The following is a 23220-nucleotide window of genomic DNA, read 5'->3' on the forward strand; positions in this document are numbered from 1 at the left end:
TACTGTGGGGCTTAGTAATTTATTGTAAAAATGTCCAATATTTATATATTTATTTATTAACTACGGGTAATAAAAAGGAAACGTGCAGTCAATTAATTATACGTCTGCTTTTATACCCGTAGGTATTAAACACCAATAGGGACAAAGTTCCAAAAACATGTACTCACGAACTTAATGTATAGGCAATACGGTCTAATATGTATACATATTATGGTATTTTGTACCTGCCGATATTTAATAGTATTAAATGGGTATAGTGAAGGTATTAAATTATTACCTTGCCCAGGACTTGAGTCAGTCGAAGAAAATAGTTCGAGCCCTACATCCCAGTAGGGGGTAACAGGATGGAAAGAATAAGAAAAAAACCTTGCCATTTAATAATTTCTTCAGATTAGTTATCAACTACAGCAATATATAGTCTGTCAAGCAAAGTATGTCAGTAGCAATGTACAGCAAGGTGTAGTAGGGCAACTCAAAAAGCACTATTGCGTTGGTATTGCGCTAAGAAAAGCAGCAATGTTCATCGAACCAAAACGTGTTATTATCTTAACCTCAAATGATACATATAACACTAGACCCTACTCATAGTGTTGTGTTCCTGCCGGTGAGTAAGGTTGCCAGACTCAACGAGGGGTGGGAGGGGGTTAGGGTCGGCAACGTGCATGTAACTCCTCTGGAGTTGCAGGCGTACATAGGCTACGGAGACTGCTTACCATCAGGCGGGCCGTATGCTTGTTTGCTACCGACGTAGTATAAAAAAATATTTACGATCAACAAGCGTGATTGTCTATTGTAGGTACTTACCTTGACTTTGCTTAAGTTCATGCACAAGCTTATTTAATATATTGGTATTGAATGGTGACAGCAGAAATTTCTCTTGAAATAGCAACGATTCAGAATGTAAACAAACATGATGGCTGTCATTCACTATCCACATTCCACAGATAAAACACAGATGACACGCGCATTTTGGAATTATTCAAAAACAGTGTTGCTAACCCGCGATGTTTCAAATTTGGCGCCTTTTGCTACTGACTAGATTTGCTTGACCAAGTGTAATTACCACAGTCTGCCATGTTGCCGTGCACACCCTGCCTTATATTCAATTCTGTCTACATGAAGGCCTAATGAGTCGGATGCCTAGCGAGTGTTTAGTTAGTCATGTACCTAGGTATTCCCTTAATGCAAAGTTCTGACTTGCAGAGGATGTAGGTTAATTATTTAGGAAAGGTATGGCTGGCCAGGGCGGTAGTTTCCTGTAATTTTATATTCTGCAAGTAGATATAAAATTTCACGTTTAAATTTTTCCTCATTATTTGTTATTATTTTTTCCTGCACCAACATACACAAATGTCTCTGTATGACCCAATGGTTGACTGGTAGAGAATGGCTTTTGGCATTAAGTTCGCCATTTGTACTTTTTCTTTAACTGTGCCATAAAATAAAATAAAAAATATTGAATTCCACAGATGCCATATTTTATTAATAATCGTGTTTATCTGCGTTTGAAATATTATTTAATATCAATCTGCAATACTTAAAACCTGCACTGACTGATTAAAACCTGTTAGTGCTATGTGTTCATATTTCGCAAGCGTATGTTTTTCTTTTCGTTAAAAATCTTTGATTGGCGCCCAACGTGGGGCCGGTAAAAATCCCAATTTTAGCGATTGTCAGAACCAACCACGTGACCAACGTGACTAATATTCATTGATTAAAACAGGAACAAACTTGTAACGTTGCTTAGTAAATAAAACCACTAAAATATTCTTCGCATAGCCAAACTACCGTCACCAAAACGTCTTATGTTTGGACAAACCTAACTAACATAAGGCATTTTAGTTAAGATAACTAAAACCCCTGACACACCTGTAGGTTGCCATCGCTTGGCAAGTTGACAGCTCGAACAAGCCAGTGTAAGAATGATCTTCGTATACGCGCTGTTTTTAAAGATCTCAAGGTCGTTTTGAGAGCTCGACTCGTGATTATCTCGACCAATGGCAATATAGAGCCTGCTCTGAATACAAATACACGGGCAGTAACAGGTAGAAGCCCCTTATTATGTATTTGTGAAACCCGGGGGATCATCCCTAAAGTGGTCTTATAAAAATAAGCAAATATGTTTGAATATTATATAAGGAAAATGAAAGCAGTTGTAAATGTGTTGGCGTGAAAGATACTTTTGTAAGTTGTAATATTATTATATTTTTATGATTCACTAAAACAGATTATTTTAGGTTAGAGGCTACAAAAAATATACTTTGTATAACTGTAAAATATTGAAATAGGAGATTAAACATGAACATAGTTTCGCAAACACAGAACAACATTTATTGCAGCTGCAATTTATTAATTATGGAATCCATATGTAAATAAAATGATGTCAATTAATCATAACATTTTAGGTATAAATGATTATTTGGAAATATGGTTGTGTACTTTTATTAAACCTGCATATTTAAAAACGTATCTATACGTCTACATAAAAAATCTAAACATCGTGCGTTATTTTTTAACACCCGACGCAAAAAGAAGACGGACGGACCAATTTCGATGCGGATTTTTTTTTGTGAAAGCGAATTTACTTATTAAATATATAGTGGTTCATAGCTATGTTTCCTAAAATTGATTCAACACTTTAAAGAATATGAGCACTTTTCCGAAATGCTGTAAGGCATTTTGGCACAAATGGTTCGAAATCTTATGAAATCTGTGCCTATCTTTATCTAGGCTGTAATTTTAACATGAAGATGAGATGTTTTTTTGCTAAAATCTATGAATTTCTTCATGTATATAGGCATTGGATTGTATTTATTCGATTGGGTATGTTTTAGTAAAACGCGCATTTTCTTTCAGATAAGGGCATTTGGAGACGTAAAACTACTGACGAAAACCAGAAGTTAAAAGCATTCGCTTTTTTTAAAGTATATTATTGATTTGCAAAATTTTATTATTTATATACAAATAAAATCAAATCTACCAGCCAACATAAGAAAACAACTCAAAATTTGGATTAAATTACTTTGCCACACATGTGGATAAAATGCAACTTTCTCATCAGTTTTTAATAATCAATAAAGCTTTTACGAGCTGGTGTGGTGAAAAAGCTATTATCTGTTTACATTTCTGTTTAGTAACTATTTTAAATTCAGAATGACATAAATATCCGGATTCGCAAGATGACATTTTCGATTTTAAATTGCGGATTGAGAAGTATAAAATGAGAAGATTTAAAATCCACAAGTCTAAACGTAAATAAATATACGAACGGAAGGCTGCGGTCAGAGAACTTTACCCGTAGATGCTGCATCAAACACTACTTGCTGGAGGGAGGGGATGTTCTCTGTGACAAAAATGTAACGGAGTGTTTTTTTTTTACATACGAAGTGGTCTGGAACTATAATTCAACCGATATACCTCCCACTGCTGGGCACAGGCCTCCTCTCATGTGGTTGTATTTTATATACTTACTTGATATTAAAATATTCATCACACTACACTTAAATCAATCGGGATGAGGACCGCGATTATCTTTTATATTACTCGTATTTTCATAATCATAATCATTCATAATCATTCTTTATTGCAACCATGGTACAGTACAGATGTTATACAATATGATATACAATGTCTCACATGGACCCTGCAAGGGCACAGCATATAATATCTTATTATTCATAACTCATAACATATTATCAAAATTATCAAAATTATCTACTTATTTAAGAAAGTTATGAAGCAATTCTTATATTACACATGAGATCACTAATAAATGTCAAACAAATAAATTAATTAATGTACAATATTCATAATACAGATTTAGTTTTTGGTTATAAATGTAGGTAAGTTTGTAAATAAATTGTTTTCATGAAGTATAGTTAATTATAATTGCTTAGAAGGTGTCTGTAACATCATCATCAAAAAAGTCCTGTAAGTTGTAGTAACATTTATTTATCAGAAAGTCTTTCAACATTTTATTAAATTGTTTGTAATTTTTTTGATTTGATTATTTTTGAGCTCCCGATATTTCGACGCAGTTACATGCATCTTGTTAACTACTAAAACTGTTGTATTACATTCAAAGATATTAAAAATAAACAAACCGCGATAGCCCGAAACAAGGAAATTAGGGATAAAGTAACTATACTTATTACGAGTACTATGGTCGAGCACGAATTGTCCTAAAAACCTTATAAATGTACAATACATATCGTGGCTAGATCTGAACAGATGGTTAGGTTATATTTGACTTGAAATTATTACCACATCGTGAAATAATTAATTCTAAGTTCTGGCCACGACTAGCAATGAAAATGTCATGGTCAAAGATACTATCTTTCAAACGCCCCTGTATTTTTCAATAAAATACAGTATTTTTCCTTGCGGATCTTCGGTTGAATCTTTCGTAAAATTAAGTTTTTTACGTGTAAAATACAATGTATTTTTTTTATGATACACGAGGCAAACGAGCAGACAGATCACCTGATGGTAAGCGATTACCGCCGCCCATGGACACCTGCAACACCAGAGTACGCTCTTTTCGTGAAGGTTTGAAGGTCGTATCGGTCCGGAAATAACGCAGGAGACAGTTTATTCCACAGTTTAGCTGTGCGAGGCAGGAAGTTTCTGGAGAAACGCACAGTTGAGGACTGCCAACCATCTAAGTGGTGAGGATGGAAATGTTGTCTCGTATTATATTATGAAAAGTGACTCGGTATGTATTGACTTTCATACTATCAGGTGACTTTTCATTCCTTTTCAAGGGATTATTAATTAATCAAATAATTATTAATGAAATATGTAAAATACACAGTATAAAACAGATATTATACGTGTATGATTGTATTTGTCAGACAATAAGTTTTGTTTTTTTGAAAGTTAATGTAATTTATAGGAATTATACAAAGAGAACATGAATATTTCACCATTTTTATCGCTAGCTACGACATACACAATTTATTCGCAAGTAATCTACACTCGCATAGCATTTCAAAGCGTCGTCGGGAGCGAGCCAGAATGCCACTAAGAGATGCTCGGAATTAATCTCGACTTAACGCGTCTTCCCGAGCCTTGGAGTACCAGAAAAATATATTCAAACGCGAATTAAACGCAATTTCAAGAAACTAGGAATCGTGTTCAAGAAATGAAATGAGTTAGATAACACGAACTGACTGATGATGATGACTAGCAAGCCAATTCGTGCACCTGATAACAAGAATGTTACTGGACTGAAGAATGTTATTACAATCGCGAATAACAGCTAACTGATATTAGCTAATGTAACCTGTTAAACCTATGAAATGTACCCGGCTGGTTACATAATACCTAGGGATGTACTAAAGGAAAGAAAAACAAGAGAGTTCACTTGATATATGTTTTATTTCTTCTTTCAAAACTCCTACATACCCTAAAAATTCAACTTCTAGCTCAGTCTGCTAATGGTAGAGCTGTTGGTTCATTCGTATCTGTATTCTTACACTATAGGATAAATCACCAACAAACTAGTTGTTTAATTAAATTTTATTCTGGTAAATATTATATGAAAAGTTACACCTAAGCATTAAATTTGGCGAGCAACACTGTCCATCAGACCTTAGTAAACCTTGATTATGATATTAAAATTATTCATTATAAATGTGACAAAAGCAAAAGGTTACCGATCTATGACAATGACAAAACTTATTCTACAAGTAAACTATGAGCTTCTTAAGGGCTACCTAAGGGTTTTCTAAGGGTTTCCAAAGGATTTCCTAAGGGCCAACACATACCTGCTGCCACAGACGATGATTATTCCTCCGAATTAACTCCTCTGCATTCCGCCTGACGAACAAGACAGACGACAGAAAAGTCTGCTGCAGTCAAAAATAGCATTTGGGTTGGAACTCGTAACAATGGCCGTGAAGGCGTCCCGAACTGGACGAAGAGAAGACCCGTCTCTTACATCAGCCTGCCACGCTCAAGGGCACGCTCCTCTTTCCTCAGCAACTTGGCAAAGGAAAGCAACATTTGCCTCGACCTATTAAAATTTGGAAAGAATAAATAACTTAGTCTTCCGAATTTGGATTAAGCTGGTTTGCAATGAAAACACTTTGTGAGAATTGCTTACCCAGAAACCAAATCTGAATCTCCGGAACTATATAATATATTTACTCGTATGGCGACAATAAATTTCCACGCTGGGTTTTATAAATATCTATTTTAATTTTGTAACAAATCAGTATTCTGACACTAACCCATGCCGTCTTTTCTTCTCCTTCTTTTTTTCCCTACATTTCAAATTTAGTGCTCTTTTCAGCCAGAACTGTGTGTTGTCAGTCAAATTGTGCTACCTTTTAAAACATGTAAGTTTCATTACCTAACGACACAATATCCAGAAAGAAATGCTGAAATACAACTATTTATATTTGTAACTAAACAAATTAAATTAAATCATGTTTCATATTTCTAAAAAAATATAACACTAAGAGAAATAAAAAAACGACGAAGTTACGCTAACACCACTAGATGGCGCTATGTGACAATAATATCAGTTTGATGTGGTGCACGATCGAATTGTCCTATTTATGGTTTCTCACTGCTGTTTTGAAATGTCAGGGTAGTTACATATGCGTGTCCGACCTTTTAAGTGCAGAGGATACGAAAGATTGTATACTCTTGTCATGAATCAAAGTCCTTGGTACAATCAATTATTTCTATTTTACTCCTTCTTACTTCGACACTCTTAAACTATCTTAACAAATAGTAGCCTTCCTACTAAATGTTACTGGTCCAAGCGCCATAGCGAGAATGAGCGTTCCACCCAAGGTACGTTATATTTATGCTTTTTCATCATAAGAATTGGTGGGTAGGAGAGAAAGATCATTTTCGCGACTACCGACAGATTAATCAATAAATATTCGGGTAAACACAAATCAACACAATGCTGCTGCGGTGTTAATCAAAATATTATATAGCTTTTATAGCACTAGTTTAAAGTTTTCACAGCAGTAGTCCTAAGGACCTGTCTGGCTTCGTCGGTATTGGCCTTGTGATCCTGCGTTCATACCGATAAGCCGATGGTGGGTTCAAATCCCGGTAAGGGCATTTATTTATTTAAACTTTATTGCACAAAAGAAAAAACTTAATGTACAAAAGGCGAACTTAATGCCACTGGGCATTTATTTGTGTGATGAACATAGATATTTGTTCCTGAGTCATGGATTTTGTTTTTTATGAAGTTAAGTTTTCGAAAATATTTATATATTATATATATCGTTGTCTAGGTACCCAAAACTCAAGCTTTACTGAGCTTACTGTGGGGTGGGATTGTGGGGCTTAGGCAATTTGTGTTATAGTACTTATAATGTCCTAAGTCTTATTTATTTATAGTTTCACATCACGATTTATGAGTTAATTTGTTTCCCCAATCTCTGTATTAATCAGAATAATGTAAAACGTCAAAAACGGCACAATCAGAAAAGTAATAAATCTGTCGTTGCATGACGTCAGACTGTAGTGATCGTATCGATGCTAGCGCTCGAAAGGCAAGCGTTCACAATGGAAACTAACATTTTAATAAAATAAAGTAACTAAAAATAAAATGTAAAAACTGTGCTCGCGGCTCTGCCCGCATAAGATTCACTCTGTGCCACAAAATGCAAAAACACCGTATAATGTTATGAAGCTTTTACAAATACCAAGAATGATTTATGATTTGAAGTAACCACACACAGGTGCAAGTTTACACATAAATTGCTACGATTCAATTTGAACAATTGAATTGTATTCTACACAATTTTACAGTATAGCAGCCTAGGTCCACATCTAAAGCGTAATTTTTGTAAATACTTTCAATTTACATGAGTAATGGGCGTAATTCATGGCGCAACTAAAATAGGTCACACAACATTAGAAGAAGACCGAGAAGTTTCAAGAATGCAAATTTATTCATAATCAGTAAATATATATGTAAATTTACAATGCAAAGAACGTAAATCAAAGAAGATATTCTACATGCTCTGCATTTCGCGGCAGCAATCTTTTAGGGGTGTCAAAAATATCTATCACGTTAAAATAACATCGATAACAGACATGTCCATATTTCATTTTGTTAATCACTTTTTTTACCAAGAAATTTTCTATTCCTATTTATGATGGTGGATCAAGGTTATTATAGGCGATTATCATATTAACGCGGGTTTATCCTCCTAAAACCCCGCCATACGAATGAAACAACCAAAATTTGTTAATGAAAACCTAGAGAAGGAAATATAGTTGATAGTATTTTCTTTGAAAATTGATGAAAACATAACAAATGGAACTCTGTTCCAATTGAAAATGACATCGAACTAAATAGGATCGTGAGCCACAGGAGGCTTTGAAGTGGCGCCAGTGTGTTAACCGCCTAAGACTGAAAAGCCATCAAATATCTATGTACAGATGTAGTGAACAATCCTTTGACATCGTATTTTCTTGGAAACGTTCGTATTTGTCATAATACTTCAGCCAACCTCAGTACTTTTTGTACTGAGACTGACTCAAATAGCATATCACGTTCGCGAGTTACCTCTGTAACCCTTCAAATTCTGGTAGTTTCAATTCAGAAGTGGGTCGCACGAATACAAATTAAATTCACATTATCGGGCGACGACGGAATATTGTTAGAAACCCCAGAATGGCGATCATAATTATATGATAAGGATATATGTATTAATTTGTCTTGAGGAGGGTAAAATAGAACCCACATTAGAGATTACTATGCTTAAACAACAGCTCTTGATTATTATATTAAATATTTTTGGATTTCCGATTTCATAATTTTTTTATTATTTAAGCTTTGTTCTCACACATCTGTTATAAAATGACTGTTCTTTTATTATATTTCTATAATGTGTGACCTATGAGGGTAAAAGCCTCCTCCATCTTCTTCCATTTTTCTTTGTCTTCAGCAGTATTTTCCTAATTCTTTCCTGCTATTGCTATTATGTCATCAACCCATCTCTTTCTTTGTTTTCCTGAGTTCCGTTTGCCCAGTGGACCTTTCCATTTGGTTGTTTGAATAGTCCACCTCTTGTCGATGTATCTAGCCAAATGTCCAGCCCATCTCCATTTTTGTCTTAAACTAAACTGTAGTGCGTCTGTCAGTTTTGTTTTCTTTCGGATATCTGTGTTTCGTACTTTATTCATTTTTCTTAATTTTAAAAGGCTTTTTTCCATTGCATGTTGGCAATATAAAAAAAATTCTTTAACTTTCTCAGTGAAAACCCATGTCTGGCATCCGTAGGTTAAACTGGGGAGGATGCAGGAATCCATAACTATCTTTCTTTTTAAACTATAATTTCCTTTTAGGATTTCTTTATGTGCGATTTCATTACTTACACTAATTTATAAACCGAAATAGATGTCTTGATGGCCGGAACTTCGTTTTCTATGGAAAGCACCACGTGATCACCGATCAGCCGTCATAGAAAACGACGTGTCGGACGTCTCGGTCCGGGCCCGGCCCGGTCTAGCGTGGGTCATCCTTTAGTTGGCCACCGGTGACCGGTGGACTTGGTCAGTATTTTTAGTATAAGTATTACATCTATGTTTTCAGTTTGTAACAGCTCTTGTTATTCACTTTGTGTCTCCAAGCAATATTTATTTTTTACAAGCATTTATTTAACTTGCTATATTTGTATATATGTATACACAGGTCAAATCTTGCAAGCTAAATACCTACCATTATTTGATTGAAATGTAACTTCTCATGTACGTTGTAAGTTGGGTGACAATGCAATATTATGGTACCATCGAGCTAATCTGACGATGGGCACAGAAGGTGGCCACAGAAACTCTGTGTGATAAAATAACGCAATCTCATTGTGTTAGAAATTATCTCGATGAGTGATAGTTCCCTGTTGAAAGAAAAGTAAAAAGCGTGTATTTAAATTACATTTTAAACTTATTTTTATTACTTCTAGCACCCGAAATGCTTACATTTCGATGCGATTTTTCATTTACATTTGTCTTTGTAGCTTTTGCTTTGTGGGCTAGTAGAGTTATAATATTAAACAACGTAGTATCGAACCTAGAAACTTCAGGAAACCTAATAATGTATCCCTTTCCAGGCTTATTCACCAGATGAACGCTAACGCTTCAGTAATTTCAATTTGTCAAAGAGAGGATGTTCTATATATTGAATGGATTCTGAGACTCAAGATTTAGCAGCTAATCAAGTTTGGGCTCCATAAAGATAACGTGCAGATGCAGACTACATCAGCGTTACTGCTTTTTTAGAAATTAAGTTTTGTACCGATGTTCCTTACAAGGCTCGGAAACCGGTTAAATTTCCAAACCGTTATCATGTACTTGGCGCAAAACCTTTTAATTTCAGTTTCGCTCGAAAAACCGTTATTTAAACCGGTTTTTAAGAGAACAGTTCTTGTTAAATTAACCGGTTTAGAGCAATAAAGAAAATCTCTTATAAAAGTTCGGAGGAAAACCGAAATAAACCGGTATTTTATAAACCGGTTCTGAGCCTTCTTTCCTTATCGGACAGATAGCAGATGGGAGGCGAAAAAAAAAAAAAGATTTTTCCGTCATGGCCTCTTTTGTTTAAATTCTATCTAGAGAGTAAGTAGCTTAATTTCACCGACTTATAGTGGCAAGTGGTGAACTTCAAAAAATGTGCAACGATCAATTTCAACAACTTTATAAAGTAAAGCCTTATCAATCATACAAATAGGTATCCAATAATCAAAACCATCTCACAGCCGAATTTACATTTCTAAAATAGGTTACCAGGAATCGGTGCCAAAATAATTAAATAAACGAAACACCCTGAGAATCTACGCAATTGTCGCAAGAGTTACACAAAAACAACGTATGATCTCCATAATAATCTCGGAGACATACAGCATTTTAGCTTTAGAGGGCAAGTAGTGATAAGCCTAGGGCTCGGGAGTGGATATGAATAATTAATTTGTCTCAATCTACAGAATAATAGTTTAAGCCTGGGTGTATATGTTGGATTGAGAGAAAAGCTGCTCCCACATTATTGGTGCTACAAATTGTTACATAATGTTATATAACATAATAACATTTTTTACAGTACATATGGTGTTACTTTACTGAACTAGTGCGATAATAAGCACATAAAGTACTTAATTTATCGCCACTCGTTAAAGATAACATAAGATATTTTATTATTCAAGTAGGCATATTACAATGCGCTTATGAACGTCAAATAAAGCTACACCGGCTCTAACCCTCTACACCTCGGACCCGAGAAGATTTAAATCCCCCCTCTTAAGAATTTTCTATATTTTCGCACTTGTTTCGTAATGTACTAATAATATTTGTTACATGTTTGAAATGCTCCCACACTGGTAAAAATGTATAACATGTTGTATAACAATCGTTTTATATTTTTTTCACAAATTGTAACAAATCTTTGCACTTTGTTACCATGATATATGACAAATTGCAACAAATTTTCTCAAGAGTTCATTGTTAGCGCTTATAACAGGTAAAATCTTTCATAATGTTATAAAACAAAAGTTACAATTTGTTCTTATTCTTCTTCGTCTTCTCAGTCGTATACTCTTGTCAGAGCAGTCGTTAATGCGTAACTTTTGTTACAATGTGTAATATTTCATAATCATAACGTTATATATAAAACTTTATAACACCAATGTGGGAGCACCTTAACTTTTCAAGTTTCGTGGTTTCCATGCATATTTGCATGAGGATTATAAGTTGAGTTAAGATAATAATGATCTTTGTAAACAGACTAGCTTTTAAATTATTAACTTAGGTAGCTTAATATAAGATAAGATAATCTTTAGTGGTACAATACGGGTACCCGTCAGATAAAATTTGGTACAATAATCATACAAAATTACATATTACAAAGTATTTCGACAGAAATATAGGTACACAACATTGTAATGTCAACGATACATAATAGAAAAAAGTAAAATAAATAATAAAAAAATTACATAGTCGTTGGCAGTTCCATTATTTCATTAAAAGTATAAAAACTTTTTGAGTGCAGCCACGATTCTAAGTTCCTTTTAAAGAATAGGTGAGACGGTGCAGCTGTTATGCTATCTGGGAGGCGGTTGTATATCATGCTTATATTTTATCCTATCTGCTTTTTATTGATTGCCGATAGTCAAAGTCAATATATTCTTTATTCAAATAGGCCTAGCAACAAGGACTTTGAGTATACAAAACCAAACGCTACATGTAGCGTTAAATTTCAAGAAATTTCATTAACTTTAATCAAATGACATATTCAGCGTGAGCTACGTCAAAAGTATTTCTCATTCTCTAATAAATTAACGAAAAGAAATATTTTGGACGTCCTGTTAGACCCGGGTACGTCCTTAAACTACGTCCAAAAGAGAGGTATGGACATTGTGAATGTCTTCTCGCTTTGTGTGATAGGGCACAGTACAGCGGATGTCATTCCAGATCTAGAGCACAGTCCAACTGGGGAAGTACTTCCAGCTTACAGAAAACCGCAGCCAAATAACACTAGATCCTACTCATAGTGTTGTGTTCCTGCCGGTGAGTAAGGTTGCCATAGAGCTCAACGAGGCTGCGGAGTATTAGGGTCAGCAACGCGCATATAACTCTTCTGGAGTTGCAGGCGTACATAGACTACGGAGACTGCTTACCATCAGGCAGGCCGTCTGCTTGATGCCACCGACGTAGTATACTAAATAACTAATTCTACAATTTTATTCATGTTTTAAAATGTATTCTAGGGTAGTAGATACTTTTGGCGCGTTGTTTTTATCCGCTACTATTGATGACGACTGTACGAGTACTATAATACCACTACTACTATAATATTACTAGTGGTACAGTCAGCGTCAAATAATTTGTAGCAACCAAAGTAGCCAAATAGTTCGGTACACCATATATTTAGTATGGTGTACCGAACTATTTGGCCACTTTGACTGCTACAAAGTATTTGACGCTGACTGTACTAATAGTACTACATGTAATACGATCATGCTCTTCGTCAATCCTGGTAGTATATGAATAATCTATGAATTCAAATTGCCCCCCGTTAATCCGTCTATTGAATGCTTTTAAACATTCAATTTAGACATAAAACATTTAGTTTGATTAATGGATTATTTGTTGTATGTAAATCATACAAATACAAGTCACCCCGTTCAACATTTCTGATCCAAAATCAACTTTATGTTTTGGAATTAAAAATGAAATTCAAGGAGAGAAATGAAATGATACGACGTTTTAAAAGCGACGCGTGTTGGAAATGAAATAACAATCTACCAAAATAATTCAACGTATTGACGCGTTTCCAAATATAGCTTGAAATGTTCATAATTAATAATCTGTTGTTTTCAGCGCTCCTAGCAATCACTAAATGTATTATTTTTGACCGACGGGGGCAATATTTTGATAAGTATTATCTGGCAATTCAATCATGTCACAAGTAATTTTTTTTGACAAAAATTCCGATTACGTCGACTGAACTCCTTTCAACAATCGTCTACTATCAGGCCAATTCGCGATAGCTAAATGACATCTTTTAGATACCATTATAATATCAGTGTACGTTTCTATTATAACTGCAAAGCCCGGATGAAGGGAGCAAAAATGCACTTTTCCTAGTGCTTAAGTAAATATCGACTATTCTATCGACATCCATACGAACGATTTTTGAATCAGATTTTTTTTGATTTACATCCTCAAGGTAAAGTTATTCACAATAAATATCAGTACCCCTAGTGTAACTTTGATCGACATCATAACGTGACGAACGCGTTTGCGTTAAGTCTCATTTTGTATAGGATTTTGAGTTTCCAAAACGTCCCGCTTGGCGCGCTCTTTCGAAATCCAATACAAAATGAGACTAAACGCAAACGCGTACGTCACGTTTGGAAATCGAATTTATTTACACTAGGGGTACAGAATGTGTTAAAGAAAAACGTTTGCGTTTTAACTTTAAAAATCTTAAATAATTTGATATATGGCAAAGAAGTGGAACTGCGTAGTACAGAAGTAATTCATTACCGCTTTAAATTATTTAAACGTGCTCCGATTACTACAGTAGATTTAGAACGGTAATTTAGTTGGCTGAAATGGATTTGGAAATAGAAAAATTTAGGGAAAATTGTCATAGTTCATTTTAATTTTGTTTACAACTATAATATTTCTGAATTTTATAACGGTGGTCCAGTACATCGTGCTTTTTTATCGACATCGACTCATAAAATGTGTGTCCTCGCACTATTGAGACGTCAACACAATTTCTCCCGTCATCGTCATTCGGGCTTTGAATTATAAGTTGCAGGTATTTTTATGTATGTATGCTCACAGGTCTAATAGTACACATTTTGTGGTCATGATTTGACACCTAGAAAATCTAGCAAGAATTAATAACCCATAGTCGGATGCTAGCCCATTATCATCATCCTAACAAAACGTTCGACCACGAAATATCTCGAATCTTTAGGTACTTTTGTTCTCACCTAACGCATAAATTCGCTCGTGTTCTTTTCGCTCGTTAAACTGGTATAGCTATAAGCGGTGGTGACCAAAGGACGCTGACTTTACTAGTTGCATATTCTCACTTCTTGGTCCTTAACTATTTGAAGAAACAATTAATAACATGGGAACAAATCAAATTATTTTATTAAATAGGTATTTTCATCTTTCATGTAGGTACTTGTCTGATGTAGTGATGACGTTGCGTTGAGGGGACCACGGGACTGAAGAGCTCCCATCGAGTACATAGGCTTAATTACTTGACGATAGTTAAATAAAATAAATAAATATTATAGGACATTATTACACAAATTGACTAAGTCCCACAGTAAGCTCAATAAGGCTTGTGTTGTAAGTACTTAGAAAACGATATAAATAATATATAAATACAAATAGAGTCTGCGCGGAAAGAGAAGAGTCGTGCAATGTATGGGGCCCAATACATTTCACGACTCATCTCTTACCGAACAGACTATAAATTTACTTTTAAGAGAGGTATGGGTATTGTGAATGTCATCTCCCTTTGTGTGGTAGGGCACAGCCAGTGGATGTCATTCCAGATCTAGAGCAGAGCCCAACTGGGGAAGTACCGCCACCTAACAGCAGCCAAATAACACTAGACCCTCCCTACTCATAGTGTTGTGTTCCTGCCGGTGCGCAAGGTTGCCAGAGTTCAACGAGGCGGCGGGCTTAGGGTCGGCAACGCTCCTCTGGAGTTGCAAGCCTACATAGACTACGGAGACTGCTTACCATCAGGCGGGCCGTATGCTTGTTTGCCACCGACGTAGTATTAAAAAAAAAACAGAAAACACCCGGCTGACTCGGGAACAAATATCCGTGCTCATCTCACAAATACAAATGGATGGACACCCAGGATTTGAACTCGCGACTATCCGCTTCATACTTGACAGCCGTGACAATTATATGTTCCTTGACCCTTTCCGCTATGACAACGAACGTTATGGAGTGCCACGTTCGAAACGTGCCAAATAATAAAGGTGGTCGCCATTAATTCCAGTTTCAGTTTAAAAATTAGGGTGTTTTCTCTTGTACATTAGGCCGTGTGACTGCTTCCTAAATGGCAAAACCTATCTCCTGCAGATTTCAAGTTAAATACCTAACCTAAAAGTTGTAGTCATGAATCATGCAGCACATGTTAGAGCTAGTAGTTTTGCACCGTGTGCAAACACCAAGAACTACACTGCAAAAGGCGAACTCGCCTCAGACTTTTGGTACGCTGGATGCTATTTGACAGCACCATTTTACTTGGGTCGTAATATCACATTGCTTTCATTATGGCCGTTCATTATGTAGCAGTTAAAAATATGATAATTATAAAGTAGATGCTTTAATACATCTAGTGTTGTTTGTTTCTTGAAGCGTAGTAATGACAAGAGCTCAACGAGGGTGCGGAGTTTTAGGGTCGGCAACGCACATGTACATAACTCCTCTGGAGTTGCAGGCGTACATAGGCTACGGAGACTGATTACCATCAGGCGGGCCGAATGCTTGTTTGCCACCGACGTAGTATAAAAAAATGACGAGTCAATACCACAGCTACCTAACTAAAAAAAACGAAATGATCCATAACCTCACTTGGGTTTAAGAATGAAATGGAAAGGTGAAAATTATTTTTTACGGAACGATAGAATTATAATTCTATAAGTAATTGTTTAACCCGAGTGTAACTATTGTCTGTTACACTCGGGTTTGATAATGAAATGGATGCATGCATTCACAAAATGTACCAAAATGTTTCGGTTTCCAAGGAGCAGTAAATACATACCTAATTCTATAAACAACTATTTCAGTATACAACCTCCACGGGACAAATATCCGCATGACATCGTGTCCCAACTTCGCTAAAATCAACATAATGTATTCTGCAATCTAATCCCGTATAACCATTGTGGATTAACTACAAAAAGGACCGCATTTTAACGACCCTGAGCCATACTAACTAAAAACTTAACTTAAGACGACGCATTGTAAATTTTGACGTCCGGTATCTTGATTTATCTCAGCCATTACAAAACTCATGAAAGTATTGTTTGGTGAACTGGTTACTCATGGCATCGACTACATTTCTCTACTTGCCGTTACACATTAGTTAACTTTCATAGCAGAGAAAATCGACTCAAAGAGGCCTCTTTAAAAAAAATACAAGCAAATGGGACCGATTCAAGCCCCTAAATTCTTCTAAACACACACTTCAATTTCGTAGTTGTGATTTTTTCATTAATTCTTGTTTTTTTTAAACCCTTTTGCCGCGTACGACCTTATAGAATAAGCTAACGCAAAAGCATAATATTCACTACGCGCGAAATATCGGCATTGGTTGCTTATAGTTTTAGAGAAATGTTGACCTGGGACAAACTCCCTGTCTACATCTCTTGCATCAAGTATCTTTTGCTTAGGCTTCATTTGGCTGGATGTCGTGACAGCGGACATGGAAGAGAACAATCTCACACCTGAGGATGCCGAAGACCGGGCAAAGTGGAGAAGATTAAGTAGGAAAGCGGACCCTGGCGCTAGGCCGGGAAAACGCTAGGTTGAAGAAGAAGAAAGTAACATTTTAAAATAAATGAATGTGCTTAACTTTCAAAAATGGCTACCAGCATTTTTACCTGACAGGTACTCCATATAAAAATTAATTGACATAGGGACCAACATGCGACGCGAGAGGTGTCATGGTTTGTATGGTTATGAGGTTTATAGGTATAGTTAGGGTTCTATAGAAAAGGATTGTACTCGTTTTTAGAATGTTGGCAAAGCGCAGTTTTCCTCGAGATACGACCCCCGTATCTTGTGTTAAATAGGAGATTGAAATGAATAATCGCGTTTAGAAGACGCGGATTAAACGGTGATGAATGACTGGAAATTAGTACCTAAACCAAGGCTAGGAAACCGGTTAAATTCCAAAGCCTTATCTTTTACTTAGCGCAAAACCATTTAATTTCGGTTTTGTTCGTAAAACTGTCATTTTTAAACCGGTTTTCAGGAGAACATTTCCATAAAGTTCTTCTCAAATGAACCGCTTTAGAACAATAAAAACTAGTTTCTTCCTATGTGGGTGTTTTTGTTTACACGGCTATCTTATCGCTCGTTGAATAATCCGGTTTATTTACGAGTACGTTACAATTAAAGTTCTTAAAACGTTCGCGTTCTTATGAATGTTCGGAGTAAAACCAAAATAAACCGGTATTTAATCCTATTTTAAAACCGGTTCCAAGCCTTGACATAAACAATGAATATAAGGATTGTGATCAAAATGCTTAATTTAGTTTGTATATTAATGTGGCCTCTTCTTACTGTACGGCGCCTATAAAAAATGAAACGCTTTGTTGGTCTTACATCTATTCAAAGACTTGCAAGCATCTATAAGCTGCGGTGTCCACTTACCAGGCACGCCGTAACTTTCTTTGTTGCTGTTATAGAGCTAAAGGCCATCTTTAGCGAAAAATAGGTAATTTACAATTAGGTCGGATGGGTGCTGAGCTGCAGCAAGAGTGGTCCTTCGCTGCAAAAGTTGGCTATGTCAGTCACCTGAGAGCGCACCAGCGATGCTCCCAGTGGTAGAACGCTGTGGCCAAAAACGGTTAGGAAGAGATGATGATGACCTAAGTAAAGTATATATAAAAGAAGTGATGACCTAAAGCGCTAAGCTAGTTACTTAGAGACACTTACGTTTTTCACCCCCCTCTTGATCTGACGCCCGCCCTTCCACCACGTCAGCACAGCCTCAGGTCTCGATCCCGTGGAATGGCACTCCACCTCCTGAGGCCGGTCCGCCCGTAGCTGGCCGCTTTTGTTCAAGATGGCCACCGTGAGGGGACGCACTGGAACCAACTGGTGTGGTTAGGATGGAGTAGTTGTAAGTATTTGAATTAATTCAAAAGGTAAATTTGACAGATGTAGCAAAATATGGCTACGTTAAAAAAAACTTTTTTTTATTCCTCTTCGCGCTTTAACCACTGAACCAATATAGTTGACATTTGGAAATATAGGGGAAGAACATAGGATAGTTTTTATCCCAAAAATCATCCCTTACGGGTGTGGAAACGGAGGTGGAAATTCGTATGAGAAATTAATAACTGCTTGACCGATTTAGATGAAATCGATATTTATATGACGACCGGTTTGGCCTAGTGGGTAGTGACCCTGCCTACGAAGCTGATGGTCCCGGGTTCAAATCCTGGTAAGGGCATTTATTCGTGTGATGAGCATGGATATTTGTTCCTGAGTCATGGGTGTTTTCTATGTATTTAAGTATTTATAAATATTTATATATTATATATATCGTTGTCTAAGTACCCTCAACACAAGCCTTATTGAGCTTACTGTGGGACTTAGTCAATTTGTGTAATAATGTCGTATAATATTTATTTATTATTTATATCTTTGATTTAATTGAAAAGACGTGATTGAAGTGGACACCCCACTTGTCCTTCTTCAATTGTAGAAAAAATACTTTTGTAGAAATTTGAATGGAAATTGTGATAACAAATCTTTCTTTTGGGCTTTGTGAGCTACCGATTTGTAGCACCTTTCAGGGGATAATGCACTAACGAACAACGATCAGGACGAATTCGTCTACAATCCGTCACCTTTTTACAAAACTCGGTCTCCCATATATTTTCTATTAAAATCATAATTTTTAACGAATATGAGTAATACACCATCATCTAAATCCACAGCACAGGCTTCGTCAAAAGCGTAGTTACTAAACGGAATCTGCAACAAACTTCGTTCAATCTACATGAGTGATAATCCGCCACAGAGTTCAACAATTTCTTAACCACATTCCTATGTGGTTTTGTGTTAACTCGTCAAATAAGTAAGCTTAGAGTGCTGGCTCCATACATAGCTTTCCTTGCTTAACAATAATAAGTTGTATCCTGGGAGGTATGATAAAACTTATTTATAACAAGTTTTAAACTTGATACTAACTTCATATCTTTTCATAAATAAGTACTCTTACCACGAGCCACTGGCAGTGTCAATAATGACATATTCACTAGCTTGTGCCTAACTTACTTTATATGCATCTCTTTCGTACTGGTATTTTATTTTATTTTATTCAAACAGATTACACAGTATTACAGTGAGACACTAAGGCACTGTGGAATGCATACAATATAATTACTATCCAAAAACGTTAACGTAAAGTTGTGTTATACAATAACAAATAAACTTAAATACTAACCGAAGACGCGTGATCATCCATCGCCTCACATAACCTCTTACATTCGTCACATAGTATCTTCCAACTTCTGGCAAAAACATCACAGTCAGGAGCTGATTTGACAAGTGCGTTTAGGTATTGTAAGGCGCGAACTAATGGTGAGTTCCTGTACGCCACAGTGCGCGCTTTGGGAACTGCCAGTAAATCGCGCTTACGTGGCCTAAAATTCGTCTTTGATTGAAACAGAGGGGGCACTAGAAGGCGTAAAAGTTGCGATACCTAATAATGTTAGTGCGAGAAGGAAGTATAGAACGTAAGTTTCCTAGACGTTAGTGAATATGTCAGTTTCGACACTGTCCGTGTCTAATGGTAAGGCTAGATAAAGCTCGCTTAAAACTTTAATAAGTTTTTGGCAAAAATGACATTTTTGTTACAAGCTAATTGTCTAGACGATTTTTAAAATCCTAAACACAATTATATTGCGTTGTCTTATCACAGAGTTCCTATGGCCAACTCCTATCTCCATCATCAGATCAGCTCGATGGTACCATAATATTCCATGTCACCTGACTTACATATGTATGCAAAATTTCATCTCAATAGGAAATCGAGAAGTGGGTCATACTAACAGGGCAAGATAAATAAGAGCTTGTAAAAATGAGGTTTTATCTATGTGTGGAGTGAGCTTAAGGTTACTTATTAAAGTTTGCTTTCCTTGAGCGTTTTTGCCATTAAAGCGTATTAAACGTCAGAATAATTTTCTCATATGTTTGCAGCACATTAAACGTCGACAGCGCTTCAGAAGACAGTGCCGGTATAAGGCTGAATTGTTTACTGCATGACCCTGCCTGCACGGCAAATACGCTGTTTAAATAGGACGGATTTACCAGTACTTTGACGTAGTTTTTTCAGTGCTGTATTAGTAAATTACGATACAAGTGCGAAAAAGCGAGTTGCGAATTACCTATTCGCACATGTATCGTACAACGTTTTACAGTACATATGGCCCTTTAAATGTTCGACACAGTAACGTAATATGCTACTTCTCGCACTAGTGCTATAAAGTAGCCCCATATGTACTGTAAAAAATGATTGAGGGCGCCACTGAGCTTCAACAGGAAACACAGAATGTTTATTATTTCACCGCCAACTTTATAATATATAAATTAGACCAAAATACTGTGTATTTCATCAGTAATTGTACATCGATGCCTCAAAATATCAACATACAGGGTAACCTTAGCCAAGGGACAAACCCTGAAATCCCACGTAGAGTTACTTCTCAGGAATGCTCGGACGTTAATATATTTTAAATTAGATCAAAAGGTAAAAAAATAAAATTTTCGAACAAAGGTTATTTGCAATATCGACAACAAAAAGAAACACACTGTGTTAATCTTTTGCAGTGTTTTTGACAATTTGTTCGAAATATTTGATAATGATGATATTTGTCAAACGTCAGAAGTAGTATCATAAATAAAAAAGATAATCGAAAAGGTCGAAGGAGGTTCCATACTATTCTTTGAGGATATTACCTTAGGAGCTACTAACACATACAGGCTGCTCCAAAGTAAAAAACGTGGTAATTTGTTAATTTCTTCGAAACGGCTCCACCGGTTGTTATCATACTTTGTACACTGGTTCTAAATACCCTAATGCATTATGTATATTTCGGCTTTGTCCAATGGCTAGGGACACACTATATAGTTTTGTGTAAATATTTTTTTCTTTATTTATTGTGGAACGTACTACATTATTATCTATAAATTGTATATACAGATGTCAATCCCAATGAAAAAATCAACAATGATCAACTCTGGCCAACGTGGGACTCGAACCCACATCATTGGATTGCCGGTCCAACTCGCTACCAATTGCGCCAGCTGACCATCCGTCATTTACAGCGAATTGTGATTGACATCTGTATACATTATATAAAGTGATGTATTAAAAGATACTATTTAGTTTACCCGTCGCTTCGGCAGATCATTCAGCACATCTATAAATCATGTCACAATCTGCCAACTTTATACCTCCTTTATAATTAACACGTTTTATAATGAGTTTTACTTTGAAAATACTGACGTTTATATATTTTTTTATGTACGTTTAAAATATTTTTACACAATTTTCTATCGAGGCTAAATGGACGAATGTTTGAAATGTCACCGCATTTAAGAATTATTTCGTTTTTTCCTCACGAATATGATGAATTAGATTGTGTGTTCCACGGTCGATACAAGAATTATGAACTCGTGATAATTAAGCCCTCGCTTAAGGACTTCGGGCCTAAAACTAACACTTGTTCGTAAATTTTTGTTTACCATCCATACACAATGTACTATTAATAAATGATCCGCTGAAATGACTGGTAAGTCTCTTAATAGATTAAATTGATAAATCAAAGCATCGATGTACAATCAATGATGTCTTCACAATGTCTAATTAATATTGGATATCTAATTATCAAATAAGCGGTGGTGGCCGAGTGGATATGGCGTCCGACTTTCAATCCGGAGGTCGGGGGTTCAAATCCTGGCTCGTACCAATGAGTTTTTCGGAACTTATGTACGAAATATCATTTGATATTTACCACTAGCTTTTCGGTGAAGGAAAACATGGTGAGGAAACCTGCATACATCTGCGAACAAATTCAAAGGTGTATGTGAAGTCCCCAATCCGCATTGGGCTAGCGTGGGGACTATAACCCGAGCCCTCTCGCACATGAGAGGAGGCCTGTGCCCAGCAGTGGGACGTATAGAGGCTGAATTATTATAAATTATAATTTTCAAATAAATTAACTGCCAGATAAAACATCCTACAAAACTTAGTACTTTATCTACTAGTTAAGCATATTTGAAGATTTTGAAACGCCAGCGATGACTTTATTCATCAGATAAGCAGGCAAATAGCTTATTCAGGCCTTTACTTGGTCATTGTGAAACAGGCCTTTAGTATTTTGGTCCAACTTGTCTATTGCAAAGTTTTCTATTTCTACGATTTCATGTAGCACTTTACTTTGCCACTCACTGCCACTCGTAATTTTCTATATTATGTTAACGACCTTCTTTTATCAGTTCTCATTTTAATGACATGTCACGTATTGATTTCACAAAGCTATTTCTTATTTATATCATAACATATCTTTAACTAACTACCATGAAAGGCAGAGAAAGCTTAAGTTATATTTATACCGATTGAAGCTTTCTCGATTTTCATCATTAAAACGAGACACAGAGAATGTTTAAATTGATATATATAATTAAAATAAATAAAATAGAAAATTCTTACACATAAGCTCAATAACACGTGTGTTGTGAGTAGGTACTTACATAACCATGACTGGGAAATAATTACCAGCATAAATTTTGACGACCGGTCTGGCCTAGTGGGTAGTGACCCTGCCTATGAAGCCGATGGTCCCGGGTTCAAATCCTGGTAAGGGCATTTATTCGTGTGATGAGCTTGGATATTTGTTCCTGAGTCATGGGTGTTTTCTATGTATTTAAGTATTTATAAATATTTATATATTATATATATATCGT

General features: G+C 35.9%; 1 protein-coding gene and 1 non-coding gene across 2 annotated transcripts in view; both read right to left on the reverse strand.

The window, feature by feature from the left end:
* Nucleotides 1-23220, reverse strand: part of LOC133528591 (nephrin-like) — a 268556-nt gene that overhangs the window by 57515 nt on the left and 187821 nt on the right. Inside the window, exon 6 of the mRNA XM_061866029.1 lies at nucleotides 18178-18329. Within this exon, the coding sequence (XP_061722013.1) occupies nucleotides 18178-18329 (152 nt within the window). The remainder of the gene's footprint in view (nucleotides 1-18177; nucleotides 18330-23220) is intronic.
* Nucleotides 21493-21564, reverse strand: Trnaa-ggc (transfer RNA alanine (anticodon GGC)). Its single transcript has one exon. It is a non-coding gene; the product is annotated as a tRNA-Ala (tRNA).

The sequence above is a fragment of the Cydia pomonella genome, chromosome 19 (assembly GCF_033807575.1).
Source record: "Cydia pomonella isolate Wapato2018A chromosome 19, ilCydPomo1, whole genome shotgun sequence".
Lineage (NCBI taxonomy): Eukaryota > Metazoa > Arthropoda > Insecta > Lepidoptera > Tortricidae > Cydia > Cydia pomonella.